The 20,095-nt window shown below is 52.4% G+C and overlaps 1 protein-coding gene across 1 annotated transcript; it reads right to left on the reverse strand.

Moving 5' to 3' along the window:
• Positions 1-15,264: 15,264 nt before the first annotated feature.
• Positions 15,265-19,576, reverse strand: LOC121046262 (uncharacterized protein K02A2.6-like). Its single transcript, XM_040500309.2, has one exon. The coding sequence runs from the start codon at positions 17,092-17,094 to the stop codon at positions 15,463-15,465; it is 1,632 nt and encodes a 543-aa protein (XP_040356243.1). The 5' UTR covers positions 17,095-19,576; the 3' UTR covers positions 15,265-15,462.
• Between the last annotated feature and the right edge of the window lie 519 nt (positions 19,577-20,095).

Consider the following 20,095-nt stretch of genomic DNA (forward strand, 5'->3'; position numbering starts at 1 on the left):
AAGATTGACGTAGTCGTTTTGGTCCCGTCGTCACTGGTGTCATCGGCGCACCCACGAAGGACGCGCGGCCCAGATAGTGACCACATACTCAGGCGACGACGGCACTTTTCCAAGCGTCATTGTGGGCAAGGCTTGCGACACCTTTCTTAAGCGCAATTTTTAAATAGGGCGATAAAACGCAAAAATGTATTGACAGATATCTGAAAAAAGCGCGAACGCGACAGAACAGCACACGACAAAACAGTACGCGACAAATCAGCACGCGTCAAAACAGCACAGCGTCAAAACAGCACAGCGACAAAACAGAACGCGTGAAAATAGCACGCGACAAAAATGTCAAAACGGCACAGCGACAGAAGAGCACGTGCCAAAAAGAGCACGGCGTCAAAACAGCACGGTCAAGACAGTGCAGCGTCAAAACAGCTCGGCAACAAAACAGCACGCGTCAAAATAGCACGCGAGAAAACAGCACAGCGTCGAAACGGCACAGCGACAGAAGAGCACGTGACAATACAGCACAGGGTTCAAAACAACACAGCGACAAAACAGCACGCATGTAGCAGCTTCGACCGCGCTTTTCAGCTCTCTCTGCGCGAATAACTTCACAGTTGTTTTGAGTTAAATTCACAGATAATTGCCGACTAAGGGCCTCGATCGAGTGGAAACCGGTGACGCAGAAGCATGCCACAGCCTCAATGCTGTTCCAGTACAGCATGGGATGAGCACACCGTTGCCGCACACGCTTTTTTTAACAACTAACGACAGAACATTGCCGTGCGATTTATTCATTTATTGTAGACGACATCACCAGCAAACTTGCGCGTCAAAATTAGAAAAAGTGCTCGAGAATTAGCCAGAATAGGCACCAGCGGGGGCTTCGGTACTGCTCAGGGAGTCTTCAAGCGCATCGAGTATACTCCCCGCTCCGAACTTGTTCTCAAACGAACGGATTCGATAAATTGGCCCTCGACGAGTTGGCTTTCCACAAATTGGTCTAGACCTTCCATTCCTTTACAGTGCCTACTTTGAGAGACGCATTTTTTAATTCCATGCGCTATATTTAGGGTTCAGCGTCTTCGGCTTAAACCGAATAAAACCGGTAAAGTAAGCCGAATTAATTTTTCAAAATTTGGTTTTAACTAAAAAAAGGTCAGTATTTTCGAGAGCATTTAGAGGGAGAAGGGATGTGACTCATTACTGACCGTATGACCACTTTCTTTTCCAGTTTTCAGCTTTTCCCCGCAATCGGTTGCACTTTCAACAAAAGCTAAAGGGGCGCAGGGGTCTGACGAAATCCGGATTTTTCACCTGATAGGGATTTGTGTGCCGAATTCTTCAGTCAAAGAAGAGAGTTTAATCGTGAACTGAAAAATTAAAATCAAGGACGCGTCCATAAATGCCGCACCTTTTTTTTAGCACACCAAGCTACCATCTACTAGAGGAGGGCATAAATACGATTGTTTTACAGTCGTTTTTGTGATTGGCACGAATTTACCACCTCTTACAGTCGTGAAAATAAGGAAAAATGCACTTAGTGCAATACATTCAAATTTCTGGATTTTTATATTTTCCTCTCCGACCAAAGTGATAGTGAAGATCATGTTCTTCGATAATGTGAGATCACGATGGACCCCAGTGCGTCTTGGAGAACAGGTCGCGTCGGCTGCCACAGACATCAAGAGATAAGAAAAACAGTCTCAGGTTTACTCACTATACATTTTAAACAAACGCTCTTAAATATTGCATTTTCGTCAGTATACTGGTTTTCGTCAATAAACTGAAAATAACCTAGAAGTTTTTTAGTGTACAAATATTCACCGCAACAATCTGAAAACTTCAGTTTGGAATAAAAACCGAAAAAGTACGCATAATTTAAAGATAATAAAAAAAAAACTGGAAGCGCCAAACCCTAACTAAATTGTCAATGTTCTGTTTTAACGCTGTCCTGCTTTGTCACTGGGCCGTTTTGACACTGTGCTGTTTTGTCGCGTGCTATTTTGACGCGTGCTGTTTTGACGCTGTGCTCTTTTGACGCGCGCGGTTTTGACGCGTGCTGCTTTGTCGCGTGCTGCTTTGTCGCGTGCTGTTTTGTCGCGTGCTGTTTTGTCGTGTGCTGTTCTGTCACGATGCCTGAAAAAAACATTACCTTTTCACATTTTTTTTAATTGGTCTGTTTTTAGGGAGTTGCAGTTAATGCTGAAATTCCAACCTGACCCCAGAAACCCATGTCTAAAAGTTGATTAATGTTTTTATTTAATTAGCCAACTTACTTTGACGATTTCCCCCTCATATAATGTCCGCCGAGCCTAATAAATATATAGTAAAGCCAAAACATGCCTAACTCTCACCCCTTTTAAAAAGAAAACAAGAACGAACGAATAACAACCCTTTAAATTAAAAGTAAACACCCGGTATAAAAATTTGCTCTTCGTGCTACGGTGCTATAATGTATCATAAAAGTGGGGATTTATAATGAATGAGTTTTGTGAAAATGTCTAAGAGAAATATTGTCCTCTTCAAGCGTTACAAGAAAACAAAAGCTAAATTTTCTAATGATTTAATAGGGATGTCATCGTTTTTGAATCAGCGTGAAAAACGTTGTGTGCCATTAAGACGTTTGACTTAACGAAAAAAAAAAAGAGGAAAGAATATAGTTTTGACAAGATATATATTTTGCTAAATAATAAACGAATTAAAGCCGAGAAGCGTTTTAATATTTTACCCCAAAAAAGGCGTAGCTCCTTATTGAACCACGGCTAAATGTCGGTATTGTTTAAAACAGATTAACCGAGGCAATTGTTTTCTTCGGTAGTTTTCTGTAACGAATCCACCATTTATTTAGCCTTTCGTTCAGGTTACAGTGTCGAACCGTCCAAACCTGACGCAGTTGGTTGTCTGCTCGCTTTGATCTCCCGATCACAGCGAGCAGGCAGACGACACCAAATGTTACAATTGTCTGCGAACAAGTTCGCAAACGACCGTTTGACCACAGATGACCGCAAGCTTGCCAGAGTCTACGGCGAACAAGTTTGCCGTAAACTCTGGCGAGTTTGTTAGTTTCATTTCTGAGAGGAAGGGTGCTTCGTCTTGAAATTTTGTCATTTAGTGTCCATAACTTAAAGGGATCATGAAATGATTTTAAAATCGAATTTCATCCACCGCACGTCGTAAAAGGTGTGAAAAGAAACACAAAAACAGAAAAATAGGGAGCCCCAAAAAATTATTTGCTATAGAACTTTTAAAAGAAAACTGGACTCTTTTGCGCCTTCTTCCCTTCGCCTTTTCACTACGATGCATCCGCGGAAACGGGGCACGTCAGCCGAATCCACGTCGCCTATTGGGTTAGAGCCTACCTCACCAGCACCGCGATCGTAAACAATAAATAGCCGGCGAATGTTTCCTAAAAGTTTTGTTAAATAATATTCAGATCCACATTTTGTAGCATAATTAGAGATGTGTGGCGAAAATTGCCAAATTTGATAATGCTGAGAGCCAAGCGCCATCTATCGTGTGGTAAACGAAGCAACTACTGCGCGTGCGCAGTAGGGCAGGGCCGAGTTCAGTTACTTGGGTCGCGACGGCCGTCGAACGTTTCTTTCCTTTGATTTCCCTCCTCTCGAAACTCTGACTGACTGAACGTTTATTTTTCTACGTGTTCTTCTCGCACGTGCCGACTTCAAGCAGCAAGAAAAAAGTACTTAAAACGGACCACGACGAACAAGAACGCTGGCCACGAATCTACCGACTCCGACGAAGCGAGCTGCTCAGAATATAGGCCTAGCAGGATAGTTAGGTTCGACATTGTACATGTACCTTTTTTTAGTACACGGAAGTGACGTCATCACGTCTGATTGGTTGGAAACAAAAGTGACGTAATTTCCCTAGAAAAATGTGGGCGGAGTCGGCAAAACTGGGCGGAGTCGGCTACCGGACGTGACAACAAAATGACGTTTCGTTTTGTACCGAGTACGTTTCAAAAGGTACTTGCTCGGAACTAGGTGTCATTGGCAGCATGTTTTCGGCGGCGAGGCGTCGTCGTCTCGTCAATTCGACTTTTTCTTTAATATAGCTTTTTTTTCCGCCCGAAAGGCTGTATCGGGAACACCGCGATGCATTCGAGCTCCCGGAGGAGATCTTTCGGTAGCAATACCTCCTGCCCAAGATCGTGGTGCGGTGGTTGTGCGACGAACTTCGCGAGGAACCGGAGGTGAGGAGAGTGCGTACCTCGTGGACGGTCATTACTGTGGAGCTTCAAGTGTTGTGTGCACTGCGCTTCTACGGCACGGGGAGCTTCCAAGGCATGGTGGCGAGCGACGAACACGTAGCGCGGGACCAAAAGACAGTCAGCGTTGCGGTCCGCGCCGTGTCCGTCGCTATCGTGCGTCGTCTCGGGGTCCAGCGTGGCTGGATCCACTTCCCCGAGACGCCGAGCGAGAGGTTCGACGCGGAGAAGGGCTTCAGGCTGCTCGGCAGGATACCCGGCGTCATCGGTTGCGTGGACGGGACCATGGTCTCCATCGTCGGCCCGTCCAAGAACGACCCCACCGTCACGAAGGCGGCGTACTGGTGCCGCAATTACTTCTACGCCCTCAACGTGATGGTGGTAAGTACACTCATGTTACGTTGTCAAAACGCGCTTCAAATCTGTAGAAAAAAAAAAAAAAACGCATTGCCGATACGGTTTAAGTATGCCGTTTTATGACTGCGGGCTCTGGGGTCTCACGACTGCGCGAGCGTGTGCTCTACGTAGCATGTGAGCCGTGAGACTCTTCTCCCAAAAATAATATTTGTCTGTTAAAACGTGCAAGCTCCCGTAAAAAAAAAAAAAAAAAAACACATTATTTTTGTTTCAAGGTAGTTAGTTGTACTTTGCATCCAGGAAGGTGTGTTGACATGCATGTCTCAGACAAAATAACTTAAAAGGTTCTGAAATTGCGACTGCTTTGTGAACCATAAGTACAATCTACTTACTACTTGTGGATTCAGGTAATTACATGTCAATATCTCTCTCACTTTCAGGTGTGTGACGCAGACTGCCGGATAATGTGCATCGACCCACGGTATCCCGGATCGGTGCACGACTCCTTCGTGTGGCAATTTTCCTGGCTCCGAAACCAACTCGAGCAAGGGCAGCTGCCACGCGACGGCCGGTTCCTGCTTGGAGAGCATACTAAATTCATTCCTTACGCACACGGTGGCTCCCACTGCTTGAAAGCCACAGTACCACACGTACTGTGCTTGTTGTGAGGCACACAGACACAGTTGCTGGAACTCCTTGAAGTGAGACAACACCCAAAGTTTGGCCATTAATCTCTGTTTATGTCAACATAACTCTCACACTCTGCAGGCTACGAAAGCCACACTACACCAATCTCACGACAGTGATAGACTATGCAAGGCATGCGACCGCAGTGCGAGTCGCTGTCCGGTTCGGCCCACTCACTGTTACTGTCTGCCTGTACCCTCTTGCTGGTTGGTTTTTGCATGAAGTTGGAGCTCTTTCACTGATACCTGGGGGCTCGCATGGTCGCTTGGACGGTCGTCAGTTTGTACGGAATGGGATCAATTCCTCCTTGGCCACTTGGGGCTCGCCAAATCTGTCCTCGGGTCGTCTCTGTCCCACACACTGGATTCTTTTCCCTGACCCTTCTTCTTCGGTCTGCCTATATAGCTCCTCCTATTAGACCCTCCGTGTCCCAACAGGACCTGACTCCTTTCCAATCTAACCACCCCCTCTCTTTTCCCCATCTCCAACTCCACCGAGGATTAGGAAAGAGGTTCGTCGAACTGGCGCCTTATCCCCTTGCTTGCCAAAGACAAGGCCAGCCTGTTCTGCTCTGCCCGTGCCTAAGGTCACGGCCACACTCCCAAAAGCAACAGAGCTTTTATCTGTCGGATGCAAGGGCCTAATAATGCACTTGCATACAACACAGCACCCCTAAGGAATCGTGCACACATCCCATACAACCCACCAGGAAAACACATAGTTACATGAAATAACAGGGAGTTTGCAGGCAAGCTGGTGCTAATTAATCATAATGTAAACTGATACTGTAGTGCAGAAATATTAACACACTTTTAAGTCACACTTAAGTTACATTATAACTGACATAGTTGCACACAGCTGTTTTCTTGCCTTTTATTTTAAAAAGTAAAGAATGTAATATGTTCCATCCTCTACATGTGCAGGTGACAGCGGCTACCCCTTGGAGCCTTGGCTCATCACCCCTGTCCCCGGGAACCACGCGACCTCCACCGCTTGCGGTCGGTTTAATAAGGCGCATTCCTCGTTCAGGTCTGTTGTGGAGCGCTGCATCGGGCTGTTGAAAAACAAATTCCGGTGTCTGCAAAGGCACCGGGCTCTGTATTACCACCCTTCAACAGCCACCGCCATTATCTCGGCATGTGCAGTGCTCCACGACATCTGCCTTGCATCGAGCGAGCCAGAACCGGAGTCAGACTCCGACCCTGAAGAGTCAGAGTTGGAGTCTGAGCCGAGCTCGGACGGTTCTGAGCCGAGCTCGGAGAGGTCAGCGTCGGCTCCCGAGAGGCTGGCTCCTGCCGGCCCTCCGGTCGGCCTTCCGGTCGGCCTCTCGGACAGGGGGAAGGCTCTGAGGCAGCGCCTTGTCGCCCGGTTCGGAACCCGCCGCAGACGTGCCCGTGCGGAGCGCCACACGCAAGGGGTCCGCCGCCACGACGGTAGTCCCGACCACCAGGGACACCGTCGGGAAGCCCCTCAGCGCCCACGCTGCGGTGGTGCCCAGCACGGACGCCGCCAGCGACAGGGAACCTCTCGCCACCACGACTGAGGTCCTGACCACCAAGGACCCCGTCACATCCTTGTCCTCAGTGAAGCCCTCCCCGTGGAAGCCGTAAAGTGCACACTTCGCTTCCTGCTCCACAGTCATGGCCGTCCACAAGCTACATACTCTCTTCAGCTCCTACACCTTGTGAAGTTCGTCGCACAGCCAGCGTGCTGCCTCCGGATACGTGTCGAGTGCATCGCGGTGAAATCGATACAGCCTTTTTTTTATTTTTATGAGCAGAAGGCACGAGACGCAGTCGACAGTGACAGAAAAGGTTCGGAGGTTTAGTTGCCAGACCAACAGGTCCTCTGGATTGCCCCTGCAAAGAACTCAGAAGTAATTTAGACTACCTCTAGAAAGAAATGCTTGCTTTTGCAGAGATTGCTTTCTTAGTTGCTGATTGAACCAGGGATATTGTTGTCATGGACATTGTTTCATTTTACAAATGCTTCAGAGCGTCTTGCCTTCTGCTCCATTTTATTATATCTTTTATGGTACTTCATCAAAGTTAGGTGATTGTGTTATCTCAAGACAGTGCACATGTAGTTTGTTTTGAAAATTGCTTGATTTCTTAAAGAAAAACCTGTGACTTCATGAATAAAAGTGTGATAACATGCAATGTAATATTTCATTCTTGGAAGTAAAACTGAGCATCGACTGTAACCATGTAAGCAATTGGGCAATCTTAAGTATATATCACAGATATCTTGTTGAACACTCTGGTCTTATTTGAGCACAATAGTTAAATTTCGAAAGGAAAAAAAAAATATATATATTCTCTGACTAGCATACCACCATATATAAACACTGGACCACTTTGAAAGAATTATCACAGATGTTGCGCCAAACATTCTTATTTGAGCACAGCAATACACCAACTCATGTTTACAAACAAACCGGAGCGCCCCTAGCGGACGCCACCGGCGCCGCGCATGCGCGATGGGGGTGTGGGCAAAAAGCTCGCCGTCGCCCATAAACAAACCATTGAAATGCGATGTTGTCGGCGTCGGTGTGAGTCCCCCTGCCCTTTTTCGCGTTCGAATTGTTGATTCTACGTCTTCCTGGCGGTGTCTGACTACTTGAGCGGTGTCAGCGAAATTATCGAGGCTCGTTACACCGCGAAACTTCGCGTGAATAATGTGACATGTGGCGATTCATTCCGCGTGGACGCCGCAGTATGTACGCTAAAACCTGATTCGCATGATGAGATTTCGCTCGCAATTTTCAGTCGCGATGCCGCTCGGGCTGCAAAAGCGTGAACCGTAGCTGAGATAGTCGACGTCGATACTGAAAATCGCAAGCAGAATCGGACCAAGTCAATTAGGCATAGCAAGTCAGTGATGGTCACTCCTTACAACGATCAACATCTCCCTGTATTTACTCTTTACATCGAGCCTGCTTACCAACCTTCAAACTTAAGCCTTTTGAGGCCTGCACTTACTTCGTATAGCAAGTACCGGGCCAACATTTAACCTACGGGCCGGCGTCGTCTAAGAGCAGACGACAAGCAGAAACGTTTGAAAGAGCAGACGACAGTTCGAACGATCAGGCGGCCGTTCGAACTTGAAGACGCACTGAACGTAGTCCGCAGGTGGTCCGCACAACTTGATGGTTTTCTGGCGTTCATGTTGGAATAAAACAAATAAATCTGATGACCAAAAGTATCCGTGAATTCAACTCAAAGTGCTTCCCGCCCAAGCAATCATTGTCCGACGGCGTCTGCTTTTCCCTTTTCACGGCACATATCCCGATTCTCGGACGAACCGAGCACGTGAAAACTGACCTTCAAACCTTTCTCGACTCTTTTGGTACGGCCTCAGTCGCGGCGTTTTGACGAGAAGGCAGGTTTTTGTCTGGTTCCCTTCAAAACAACGCAGGAATACACGTCTGGCATGGTGACTTCTGCCCACAGCCCCAGACCGGAAGTGCGACCGACGCGCCACCACCGCGCCGTGACGTAACAGAGATGAGTTGGTGTATAGCAAGTTCTCGAAAGATAAAAAAAATTGTTTCTGACTAAGGCAGGGACGCCGCTAGGGGGCCACGGAGTGCGGGCGTGTGTCGCGTCGGCTCCGCAAATTTCCCACGTTTGTTTTGGCGGATTTTGGACATTTTCGTGAAATTTGGTTACCAGACGTCGACGGAAGTTACGAGGACCTCCCCGGTACCAAATTTAACCAGGTGGGCCCGTTTTTTGGCCGTTGTTCGGCATTTCTGTGCCGCCCCGCCGGCGGGAAACGCTAAGCCTTACGAAAAGAACACGCACGACGCCATAGCCCGGCCGCTGAGGCGGCAGGGCGAGCTAGGCCCACCGCATCGACGGACTTTTTCGGAGACCCCCGATTTCCGTCAGAAAGGTGCCAGGCGTACTCTAGCGCCAAATGGACGTCGTACAAGTTGAAGGGCAGGAGCTGCGGCCAGACGAGTTCGGCGAGGGCTCGGGCTGGTGTGAAATCAAAAGAAACAAGAAACGGGTCGACAGCGCGATGGAATCGGCAAAGACCCAGCAGCAGGGGCACCAGCAGACGGGGGCCACCTCGACCTCGGGGATTTCAACGGTTGCCGACAAGGCGGCGAAGTACGAAAGGAAGAACGCCCGCAAAGTGAGTCAAATAGCCATGGCGAGCCGGATGCCAGACCTGCCGGCGGACGACTACAGGTTCGTCGTGCGCCCCCGAGGTGGCTTCAACGTGTCCGACCACAAGACGGACCGCATCTACTGCTGCCTACGCAGCGCGGCGGAAATAGGCAGCGAAGCAGCTGAAGAGGACAGCATCCGCCTCAACGTCAGACAGAACGTCGTGGTGCTTAGCACGCCGTCGGAAGACCGTGCCTATAAATACGGGGCCATCACCAAGCTCCGTATCGGAGAGCGGGAGTACGAGGCGAGCGCCTACAGAGCCGCTCCGGAAAACACCTATAAAAAGCCTCGTCAGAGGCATTTCCAAAGATGAGACCCCGGCGGACATTGTCAGAAGCCTGGTCACAAAGCGCAATCCAAGTGTGCTGCACGCCAAACGAATGGGAAACACGGACAACGTGACCGTCCTTTTCGACGGTTTCCACGTGCCGAGATACGTGTACTACGGAGCGATGCTTGTCAGGTGCACCCTCTACAAGAAGCAGGTCGACGTGTGTCACGAGTGCGGGAGGCTGGGACACAGAGCCGACGTGTGCCCCGGCCCTAACGACAAGATATGCCGCGGGTGCGGCTGCAGCAACCCGCCTCTGGAACATCGGTGCGAGCCGAAGTGTCTCCTATGCGGCAAAGGTCACGTCACGGGAGACCGCAAGTGCAAGGCCAAGTACAAAATCCCATACCTGGTCAAGCGGCGCCAATGGGAACGAAGAATACGAGAAGAAGAAGAAGCCGCCGCGGCCGAAGCCTATGGCAACGGCTACAACAGCAGTTGCAGCAGCAGCGGAGGATACTACTATGCCTCGGAAGATCGCCACCTGGGCAACGGCAAGAGAAGGCGCTCGGCGAGCCGCGGAGCGAGCGGAGGCGCGGGAAAGTCCCGTTCGAGATCTCGCGCACGATCTGGTGCGCGCTCCCGCACCGGCTCCCGGACCTCGAGACCAAGAAGCAAGTCAACGACGCGCGGTGGAGCCGGCCCAGGCGCCGCCGACCAGGTCAACCGGGGCGACAACAACCACTACGGTAGCAGCCGCAACTGGCAGCAACAGCAGCAGCAACTATACACTGCAATCGCAACGGGCAGCAGGTGAGCTGGGCGGCCGTCGCTGCCTCCCCCGGTGGCGGCGGCGTCGCGGGGCGCCCCGGTGGGGTCGCCGTCGGTGGCGGCGGGGGCCCCGGTCCCGGTAGCGTGGGCGGCGGTGAGCTCGAGCGAGCGATAGAGGAACGCCTAGGGCCCTTAGGATCGACAATTAACGAACTTAGACGCGAAAACGCGCTTCTTAGAGAGCAAATTTCCAAATTGCAAGGCGTGTCTACACAACCGCAACAACAGCAGAAACGACAGATGGTATTAACACCGCCGCCACCTCCACCTGTTCCGCCACGGCCTGTGCCGGCCGAGGTGACTGAGGCGGACGGGGGCTCGGTGGAGACGACGGACGAGCCTGAAGACCGCCCGGTCTCTTCGAAAAGGGTCGCATTAGACCCCGAGAGGCCCGCGCCCGAACCGAGTGGCGGTCGCTTCGAAAGACTCAAGAAGCGCGTAGAGAACATCGAGAAGAGCCTGGACGAGCGTTTCGCGAGACAGACGGAACAAATCAACGAAATGTTTAACGTGGTCAATAACTCAGTGGCCCAGCTCGCGGAGCAACTGACCCAGGTGCTCGCGACGCTCACGGCGCGCATGGACGACGTAGAAGCGAGGCCTCCGCCAGTTACGGGCAGGCCGATTCGGGCACAAGGAAAGCCGTACGCCAGACCGCAGCAGCAGCAGCAGCAATCCCCGCTGATGGAAGCAGAAACGCAGCAGCAACAGCCGAGTCGATCGGACGGCGGGCACGTTTCACCATGGCTAGACATGACAAGAAAAACACGCACGCTAGCAAATACCCACCACAGTACACGATCTGGCAGTGGAACTGCCGGGGCTACAGGAGGAAGCGGGGCAATCTCCAGCAATTCGTTCGCAGCCGCGAGAAGAAGCCGGACGTGATCCTGTTACAGGAGACAAACGCTCCGGTCAAACTCGCGGGGTACAAAGCAATAGATGCGGCCGGGACTAGCAAGGGGCAGAGAAAGAGACGCGACCGGGCGGCGGCGGCGAGGCGACGAGGGCGGCGAGCGCCGCTGTCGTCGTCGCCGGCGCCGCCTCCTCCCCCGCCGCCGGCCGCCGCCGTGCTCGTTCGGCGCAACGTAACAATGGCGCAGCGCGAACTTCAAGGGGTTAAGGTACCGCACATGTTCGTCGAGCTAATTCCGAGGAGTGGTCAGGGATTGTTCGTCCTGAACGTATACAGCAAACCCTCTATGCAGCACCGATTCGGGGAGCTATTCCGCAGGGCGCGTGCAGTTGCCGGCGATGGGCCGCTACTCATCGCCGGCGACTTCAACGCGCCTCACGCTGCCTGGGGGTACAGACGAGAAACGCCCAAGGGCAAGCGCCTGTGGGAGGACTCCCAAGACCAGGGACTGGAATTGATCGCGAACCCTTCTGACCCCACGCGGAGGTGTAACAGCGCGTGCGTCGACACGCTACCGGACCTTGCGTTCGTGGCGAACGTAGCCGCCGCGCAGTGGCAGAACACGCGGGAGGATCTAGGAAGCGATCACTCGCTGATCGAGATTCGAATAGACACGGGGCAGCACTGTCGCGGGTTTCACGGCGACGGCAACAGGAAGGCGAGGGGACGTAGGCTCCTAATCGTGGAATGGGACGCGTTCCGTAAAACGCGCAAGGAACACGAGCGAGGCGACGGGCCGATTACGAACATTGATGTATGGACCGAGACGCTTAGAAGAGACGATGACGCGGCAACGCGCGAGGTCCCGCCCGAGGCGAACCTCGAAGTGATCGACAGCAGACTCCTGCACATGTGGGAGGCCAAGCGGGCCCTCCTAGACAGGTGGAGATGCCAAAGACACAATAGGACCTTACGCAGACGCAGAGCCAAACTAGACAGGGACATAGAAGAACATATGCCTTCCAGGTGTGCCGCGCGCAATGGGAGGAGACGTGCAACGGCCTAGAGACTCAATTGAGCGGCGCGAGCGCTTGGCGCCTCTTCCGGCACCTACTGGATCCGGAGGAGACCAGGACCGCCCAGGGGCACAAGATTCGCAGACTTGTACGCGACTTTCGGGGCACGCCGGACGACTTTCTAGAGACCGTGCGCGAACGTTACTTCAGAGCGGGCGAAAGGGTCCAGCACCCTGCGTACGACGGAGCCGAAAACGAGAAGCTAGACGCGGAGTTTAGCGAAGCGGAAATCGGCGGTTTTAAGCGGTCTGACTACCAGGTCGGCGCCCGGCCCGGACCGGGTGACCAACAAGACGCTTCGAAACCTGGACGACGAGTCGGTTACGCGACTCACGGCCTACGTTAACGAGTGCTGGCGCGAGGGCTCTCTTCCCGACGCCTGGAAAAGGGCCCGCGTGGTCATGATTCCCAAACCAGGCAAGCAGGTAACGATAGATAACTTAAGACCGATCTCGCTCACGTCCTGCGTGGGGAAAGTCATGGAACACGCGGTCCTGACTCGTGTGACCGATCATCTTGAAGACAGCGACGTATTCCCGCACGCGATGCTGGGATTCCGTCGCAACCTCTCCACGCAGGACGTGATGCTGCGGCTCAAACACCAGATTTTAGACGATACTTCCAGTTCCACCAAGGCAATTCTCGGTCTGGATCTCAAGAAAGCGTTCGACAGCGTTGAGCACGCGGCGATTCTCGACCGCGTCCGATCGCTGGGACTAGGCCTAAGGACGTACAACTACGTACGCGATTTCCTCACTGGCAGGCGCGCGAGTGTCGTCGTGGGCAACGTGGAATCCCCGGAATTCGAGACGGGTCCAACGGGCACGCCACAGGGCTCCGTCGTGTCGCCCATGTTGTTCAATGTGGTCCTTCTCGGACTTCCCGCGAGACTAGCAGAAATAGAGGGGCTACATCACAGCCTCTACGCGGACGACATCACCCTCTGGGTCCCCGGAGGACGATACGACGGCCACGTGGAAACAACTCTGCAGGCAGGCGTGGACGCGGTCCAGGAGTACTTGCGGGGTACTGGCCTCGAGTGCTCGGCGGCCAAGTCCGAGCTCTTACTCTACAGACCCACAAGCAGGGGTCGTAAAACCCTCCTCCCTGAGGATGGGGGCGATCGGAGATTCGAGTAGTAATGGCGGACGGGGTTCCCATACCGCGCGTAAACCAGATCAGGGTATTGGGACTGCATCTGCAGTCCAACGGACACAACGGCGAGGCAGTGCGAAGACTCGGGCGTTCGGTAGACGACACGATCCGACTCCTTCGCCGCATAGCAAACAGACGCAGCGGCATGCGGGAACACTGCGCGATCCGCCTCGTACAGGCGTACGCGATCAGTCGCATAACGTACTTACTTAAAATGGCTGGCGTCCGAAAGAAACAAAGTCGATTGCATGATACGTAAGGCGTTCAAGAGGGCGGTCGGCGTCCCCGTCAACGCGAGCACGGACAGGTTCCTCGAGCTGGGCCTGCACAATACCCTGAGCGAACTGATCGAGGCGCACGAAGTGGCGCAGTACGAGCGACTGTCCAAGTCCAAGACGGGCCGGCGCATCCTCGAGTCGCTCGGCATAACCTACCACACTCAATGCGGGGAGAAGACGGCGGTTCCGACCCCGGTCCGCGACCGCCTGCTCGTCCCGCCGCTCCCTAACATGCACCCGACGCACCACGTCGGGCGCCGCAACAGACGAGCTAGCGACCTTCAGAGGAGGTTTGGTAACAGCGACAAGGCAGTGTACGTGGACGCCGCGCGATGCGGAGAGAGAAGGCGCGCTCACGCGATCGCGGTGGTAAACCGAACTGGCAATTGCATCGCGAGCGCCACGGTGCGCACGGGATACACGGAGGCGGCCGAACAGGCCGCAATAGCCCTTGCACTGGTCGCGGCACCGGACGCCGCCGTGGTGATCAGCGACTCGCAGGCGGCCGTTCGCAGCTTCGCACGCGGCCGAGTCTCGCGAGAAGCGGCCCACATACTTCAAACTCGCTATGGCGGCGGGGACAGAGGCGAGCCTCGAGAAACGACGTCGTCGACGTCGTCGCCCTCGCATACCCAGACCGAAAACGCGATGGTCTTCCTCCTGTGGACCCCGGCCCACGCCGGCGTCCCGCTGGCGGGCAACGAGGCGGCCCACGCCGCGGCTCGAGGTCTCACTCGCCGAGCCGCGGCCGATACGGTGGCCGCCTCCGCCCCCGAGAGCGGAGCGGTGGCGACGGCGGGGGAGGACGTAACAACAGAAGAACAGCAGCAACAACCAGAATGGTCGTGGGGCGATCGACTGACCACGTTCAGGGACATCACCCAACATCACAGATTAAACAGACGCAAATACCCGCCACCACACGACAAACTAAACAAAGCAGAGGCCGTAATCTGGAGATTGCTGCAAATGCACACCTACCCCAGCCCGGCGACTCTATGCGCCACTGTTACCCGAGCCTATACCTGACGGACGCGTTAAAACGTGCGGAAACAGAGCTACGCTGCGACACATGCTTTGGGAATGCGCCGGAACAAAGAGTATCACGGCCACTGCTCACGTTGCGGCGGACGTTGGCCAGGGAGAAAATTCGAGCTCAATCGTCGCCGCCCCCGCGCCGGGTCCGGGGGTGGCCACGGCTGCGGTCGCCGCCGCGGGTCCCCTCCGGCGGCGTCGCCGCCGCTGGGAGGAGGCGCTCACCAGCGACGACCTGGCCGACCAGCTTTGGGCCGTCCGGCAGGCCGAAGATGCCGCCCGGGTCCAAGGACTCCGAGCCGTCACTGTTTCAATGTCGTTGGTTGCGGACACGTTTAACCTTTAAGAACTGTTTATTGAATGCTTAATGACGAGTTACATTGTGGTGCGTACTTCGCGCCCCGCGTCTGATATGCCTCTGCCTTCGGCCCGGAGGTGGATGGCGCCAAAATACACAGGAGGGTGGCGCCATCTAGCGACATGTCTTGTAACATCCTCTTTTGTTTGAGATGATTATCCTACAATAAAGTCCTGAAGTCTCTTGGGGAGAGTAGTTGACCTTTTCGGTCGTACTGGTGTAAAACTTGAACTTGGCTGAGGGCCGGGCTCCTGCGACTTCTGTGTTGGCGTCACCACTGCTGGTTCGAGCTGTGGTAGGCTTCTTGCTTGAGGCGTTGCATGTTGATCACAGCCATCTTGAGGTTCCGAGGGGGCCTCGGCATCAGGTTGTTGGTAATCTGGTATGCCTCTAATGTGCACTCTGTTGCGCCGCAGTACGCTGTCACCAACTTGCACCTTGTATGATCTATCACCACATTGTTCAGTCACGGTTGCTTTTGTCCACATCCCATCTTTGGTTGGGCGAACAGTTACTTTCTGTCCTTTCTTTAACGGATGAAGGTCTTTGGCTTGTCTGTCGTGGTAAAAAATCATCCTTCGTTTCTTCTCTTGTAATCGCTTACTGGCATTGACAACCCGTGGCTGCAACAGCTTCGTTGTCGTTGGCAGCGACGTTCGTGTACGTCGGCCCATGAGGAGTTGAGCTGGGCTTGCCTTCATGTGTTGCAACGGCGTGTTGCGATAATCCAGGAACGCCATTTGTGGGTCACTATTGCTGTCGTCAGCCTTCTTCAAAAGCATTTTGACGGTCTTCACTGCGGACTCTGCCATGCCGTTTGATCTTGGGTATGCAGGGCTTGACGTTGTGTGCTCAAAGTTCCATTCTACTGAAAACTTGTGGAATGCTTCACAGGCAAATTGTGGGCCGTTGTCCGTGACAAGGACTCTTGGGATGCCATGCCTTGCGAAGTGTGCTTTCAGTCTTCGTATTACATGAGCTGATGTTAGCGAGTTGAGTTGGTCGACCTCCCAGAAGTTGCTGTAATAGTCCAATGTGACTAGCAGGTGTTTGCCTTTGTGCTCCAGTATATCACATCCAACACGCTCCCAGGGGAAGTTGGGTTCTGGGTGAGGCTTTAGTGTCTCTCGCTGCTGTGCTGGTGTATGCTTCTGGCAAATCTCACAAGCTGAGATGTGGTCCTTTATCTCTGCATTCATGCTGGGCCAAAAGATGCTGTCCCGTGCACGTCGCAGAGTGCTTTCAACACCCATGTGTGATGAGTGCAGCTTTTCTTTCATCTCTCGACGTAGTGCTTTTGGTACAACCAGCCGTTGTCCTTTGTACACTATACCGTCTTCCACCACGAGCTCATCTCGGAATGGGAAGTACATTCTGATTTCTGGTGGAATGTTGTTCCTGTCCTGCGGCCATCCTGCCAGGATCACCATTACCAGTTTCTGCAAATTATCATCCTTCAACGTTGCCTTGCGGATCTGTTCTGCAGTTTCTTTTCGCACAGGTAAGTGGTTGATCATGTTGATGTCTTCCAGTTGCTGCTCACAGCCACCGTCCTGCAGAAATGCTCGTGACATTGTGTCGGCCAAAAGAAGTTCTTTCCCTGGTCGGTATTGAATGTCGATATTGTACCGTTGGGTCTGCAATATCATTCCCTGCAATCTTCTCGGGACCTGATCCAGCTGCTTCTTCATGATGGCTTGCAGAGGCTTGTGATCTGTGATCACAGTAGTGAGTCTTCCAAAAGTGTACTGGTGAAACTTGTTCAACGAGAAGACTATTGCAAGCATTTCTTTTTCAATTTGTGCGTAACGTACTTCAGTTGGGGTGAGAGCTCTGCTTGCAAAAGATATCGGCTGTCCCTCCTGAAGAAGTGCAGCTCCTAGACCACGCTCACTGGCGTCGCACTGTATCACAAGTGGTTTCTGTGGGTTGTAGTATGCCAACACCGGTGCCTTTACTACCAATTTTTTTGCTTCTTCAAAAGCTTCAACTTGCTCTCTCTCCCATTCTCATGGTGCATCCTTGATGACCAACTTTCTTAGTGGTTCTGTAACATGGGAGATCTTTGGTAGAAAACGTGCAAGGTAGTTGACCATCCCACAAAAGCGCTGCACAGCATTGACGTCCGTAGGTGGGGGCATCTCTTGAATGGCCCTGACCTTTTCAGGGTCGACTCCTAGTCCTTCTCTCGTCAATAGGTGTCCTAGAAAAGTCATACTTGAACAGTGAAGCTCAGTTTTGTCTCTGTTGATTCGCACGCCAATCTTCTCACACCTTTGTAGTAGGCTTTCAAGCTTTTTGTCATGATCTTGGCGAGCTTCACTTTCAGCTTCTCCAACTCCAAACACAAGGATGTCGTCTGCGACACACAATACACCATCTAGTCCATCCAGCGCTGACTGCAGTCTTTTTTGAAAAATTTCACTACTGACAGCAAGTCCAAATGGAAGGCGTAGCCAGCGGTAACGTCCCATTGGTGTCTGGAAGGTGGTGAGTACACTTGACTCTTCGTCCAAAATGCACTGCCAATAGCCGTCACGCAGGTCCAGCTTCGAGAAGACCTTGGCTTTAGCAACTTCAGGCAGAATGTCGTCCAAGATTGGCAAGGGGTGTCGCTCTCGCTCCAAAACTTCATTAAGAGCTTGAGGATCAATGCAGATTCTCATATCACCATTTTTCTTCGTGGCAACAACCATTCGGCTCACCCACGGGGTTGGTTCGGTGACACTTTTGATGATTCCCCTTTGTTCTAGGTTTCTGATTGTCTTTTCTAGCTGCGGTTTAACACTCACTGGCACCCGACAGCCTGTCACCGCCTTTGGGCTTGCAGCAGGTTTAGTCACCAGGTGTACAAGTCCAGGTAATGAGCCTAAAGACTGTCCGAAGACGTCGGAGTGTCTTTCCATGATCTGTTCCAGTGCACCCTGTGCACCTGCAGCACTGATGCTGGCAACCAGACTGTAATTCACTGTGATCAGTCCCATCTGCTCGGCTGTCTTTCGTCCGATAAGGGGTCTGAGGTCATCGCGCACCACGACAAAGTCAACAATGTGCTTGTGTCCATTAGCAGTGGTTACATTCAACCTCGCCTTGCCGTATGGCACTACCTTGGTACCATTCCACATTCTCAGCGTTGTAGACGTCGGCATTATCTGATCAGGCGACACATTTCTCTTGGTGATGACATTTACAGCAGCCCCGCTGTCAACCTGGAACCTTATTCCTTTTTGGTTCAGATTTAAAGTCGCAAACAGTGGACTTGGTTTGCCGCTTTGCACCATCAGTATTTCATCTGTGTCGTCTTCTGGCCCCAAACTGGCAACAGTCTTGCTGTTTTTACACACAACTGCAAAATGGTTCTGTTTTTTGCATTTGTTGCATGTTTTGTTCCATGCTGGACAAGCATTTCTAGCACGTGCATGATCGCTTCCACAGTACTTACAATGCTGTACTGCTTGATTCGAACTTGTCTTTTTATCTTTTGCTCGGTCAACAGGGGGTAGACGACGGCGTCTGTCTTTCACTGCATGAACTTCCTCAGTTGCTGGTCTGCCTTCCTTGAAGACTTTAAGTTGCAGCTTCGTTGACTCATGCGCTAGACATACCTTGACAACCTTTTCAAGCGACGGTTCATCAAGTTTTAGAATGTCCGCTCGCGCTTTCTCGTCATTCACTCCGCAGACAATCTGGTCTCGAATCATCTTCTCCTTTTCAGGTCCGAAGTTGCAGTCCCGAGTCTTCAATTTGAGATCGGTTAAAAACGTGTCGAACCTCTCGTCGGGGAGTTGTACTCGAGTGCGAAAGATGTAGCGGGAGTATACTTCGTTTTGCTTCGGTAAGAAGTGTGCATCCATAAGCCTCACCACGTGCTCAAAATCATACTCGGGGTGAGGTCTTTCTTGCGTTGCGCTTCCAAAGTCTAGCGTATTATAGATGTCCAGTAGGCTTTGTCCACCGATCGTCAAAAGGAGAGCAACTTGCCTTTGGGAGGATGTTCCACTGACATCCGTAGCTTTCATGTAGAGCGTGAAGGCTTGCTTGAAGGTGCGCCATTGTTCGGCAGCGTTGCTGTCGTTCTCGAACTTCGGCGGCGGCGGGATCCTTTCCATGTCGTCTTCAGTGGCTGCTCTAGTGGACGAGCGCGTTGACTTCTACCGCTTCTGACACCATGTTTCAATGTCGTTGGTTGCGGACACGTTTAACCTTTAAGAACTGTTTATTGAATGCTTAATGACGAGTTACATTGTGGTGCGTACTTCGCGCCCCGCGTCTGATATGCCCCTGCCTTCGGCCCGGAGGTGGATGGCGCCAAAATACACAGGAGGGTGGCGCCATCTAGCGACATGTCTTGTAACAGTCACCTGAGGCATTACCACCTCCATCATCGTCGACGGAGGGTGGGACGGGACAGGGAGTAATCCCATTCTCCCCCATCTCGCCCTAAAGCAAAAGTGCTGGGCTGGTTTGAATAAAGTGTATTCTCTCTCTCTCTCTGACTAAAGCAGCCGTCACTCTCGCGCTCCCCTTTGGTTCCGCCGACCCCTCCGCTGCCCCCGGCACACCCGGCTCCTCGTGGTTCGACATTTTGGTTTGAAAAAGCGCGTAGCGCACATCCCGCATAATATTGGAACAACTTTCTCTCCAATTAATTCTTAAATGTATTGCAAAAGGGTACAAAAAAGCGGTTTGTTTAAACAACGCCCAAAAGGTTTTGATTGTTTTTCAATACTTTTACCTGTACTAGAACAGATGCGACGGCCAGCGACGCACAGGATTGGTTGCCGTTCC

Source organism: Ixodes scapularis, unplaced genomic scaffold (genome assembly GCF_016920785.2).
Source record: "Ixodes scapularis isolate PalLabHiFi unplaced genomic scaffold, ASM1692078v2 PGA_scaffold8__174_contigs__length_109621045, whole genome shotgun sequence".
Classification (NCBI taxonomy): Eukaryota; Metazoa; Arthropoda; class Arachnida; order Ixodida; family Ixodidae; genus Ixodes; species Ixodes scapularis.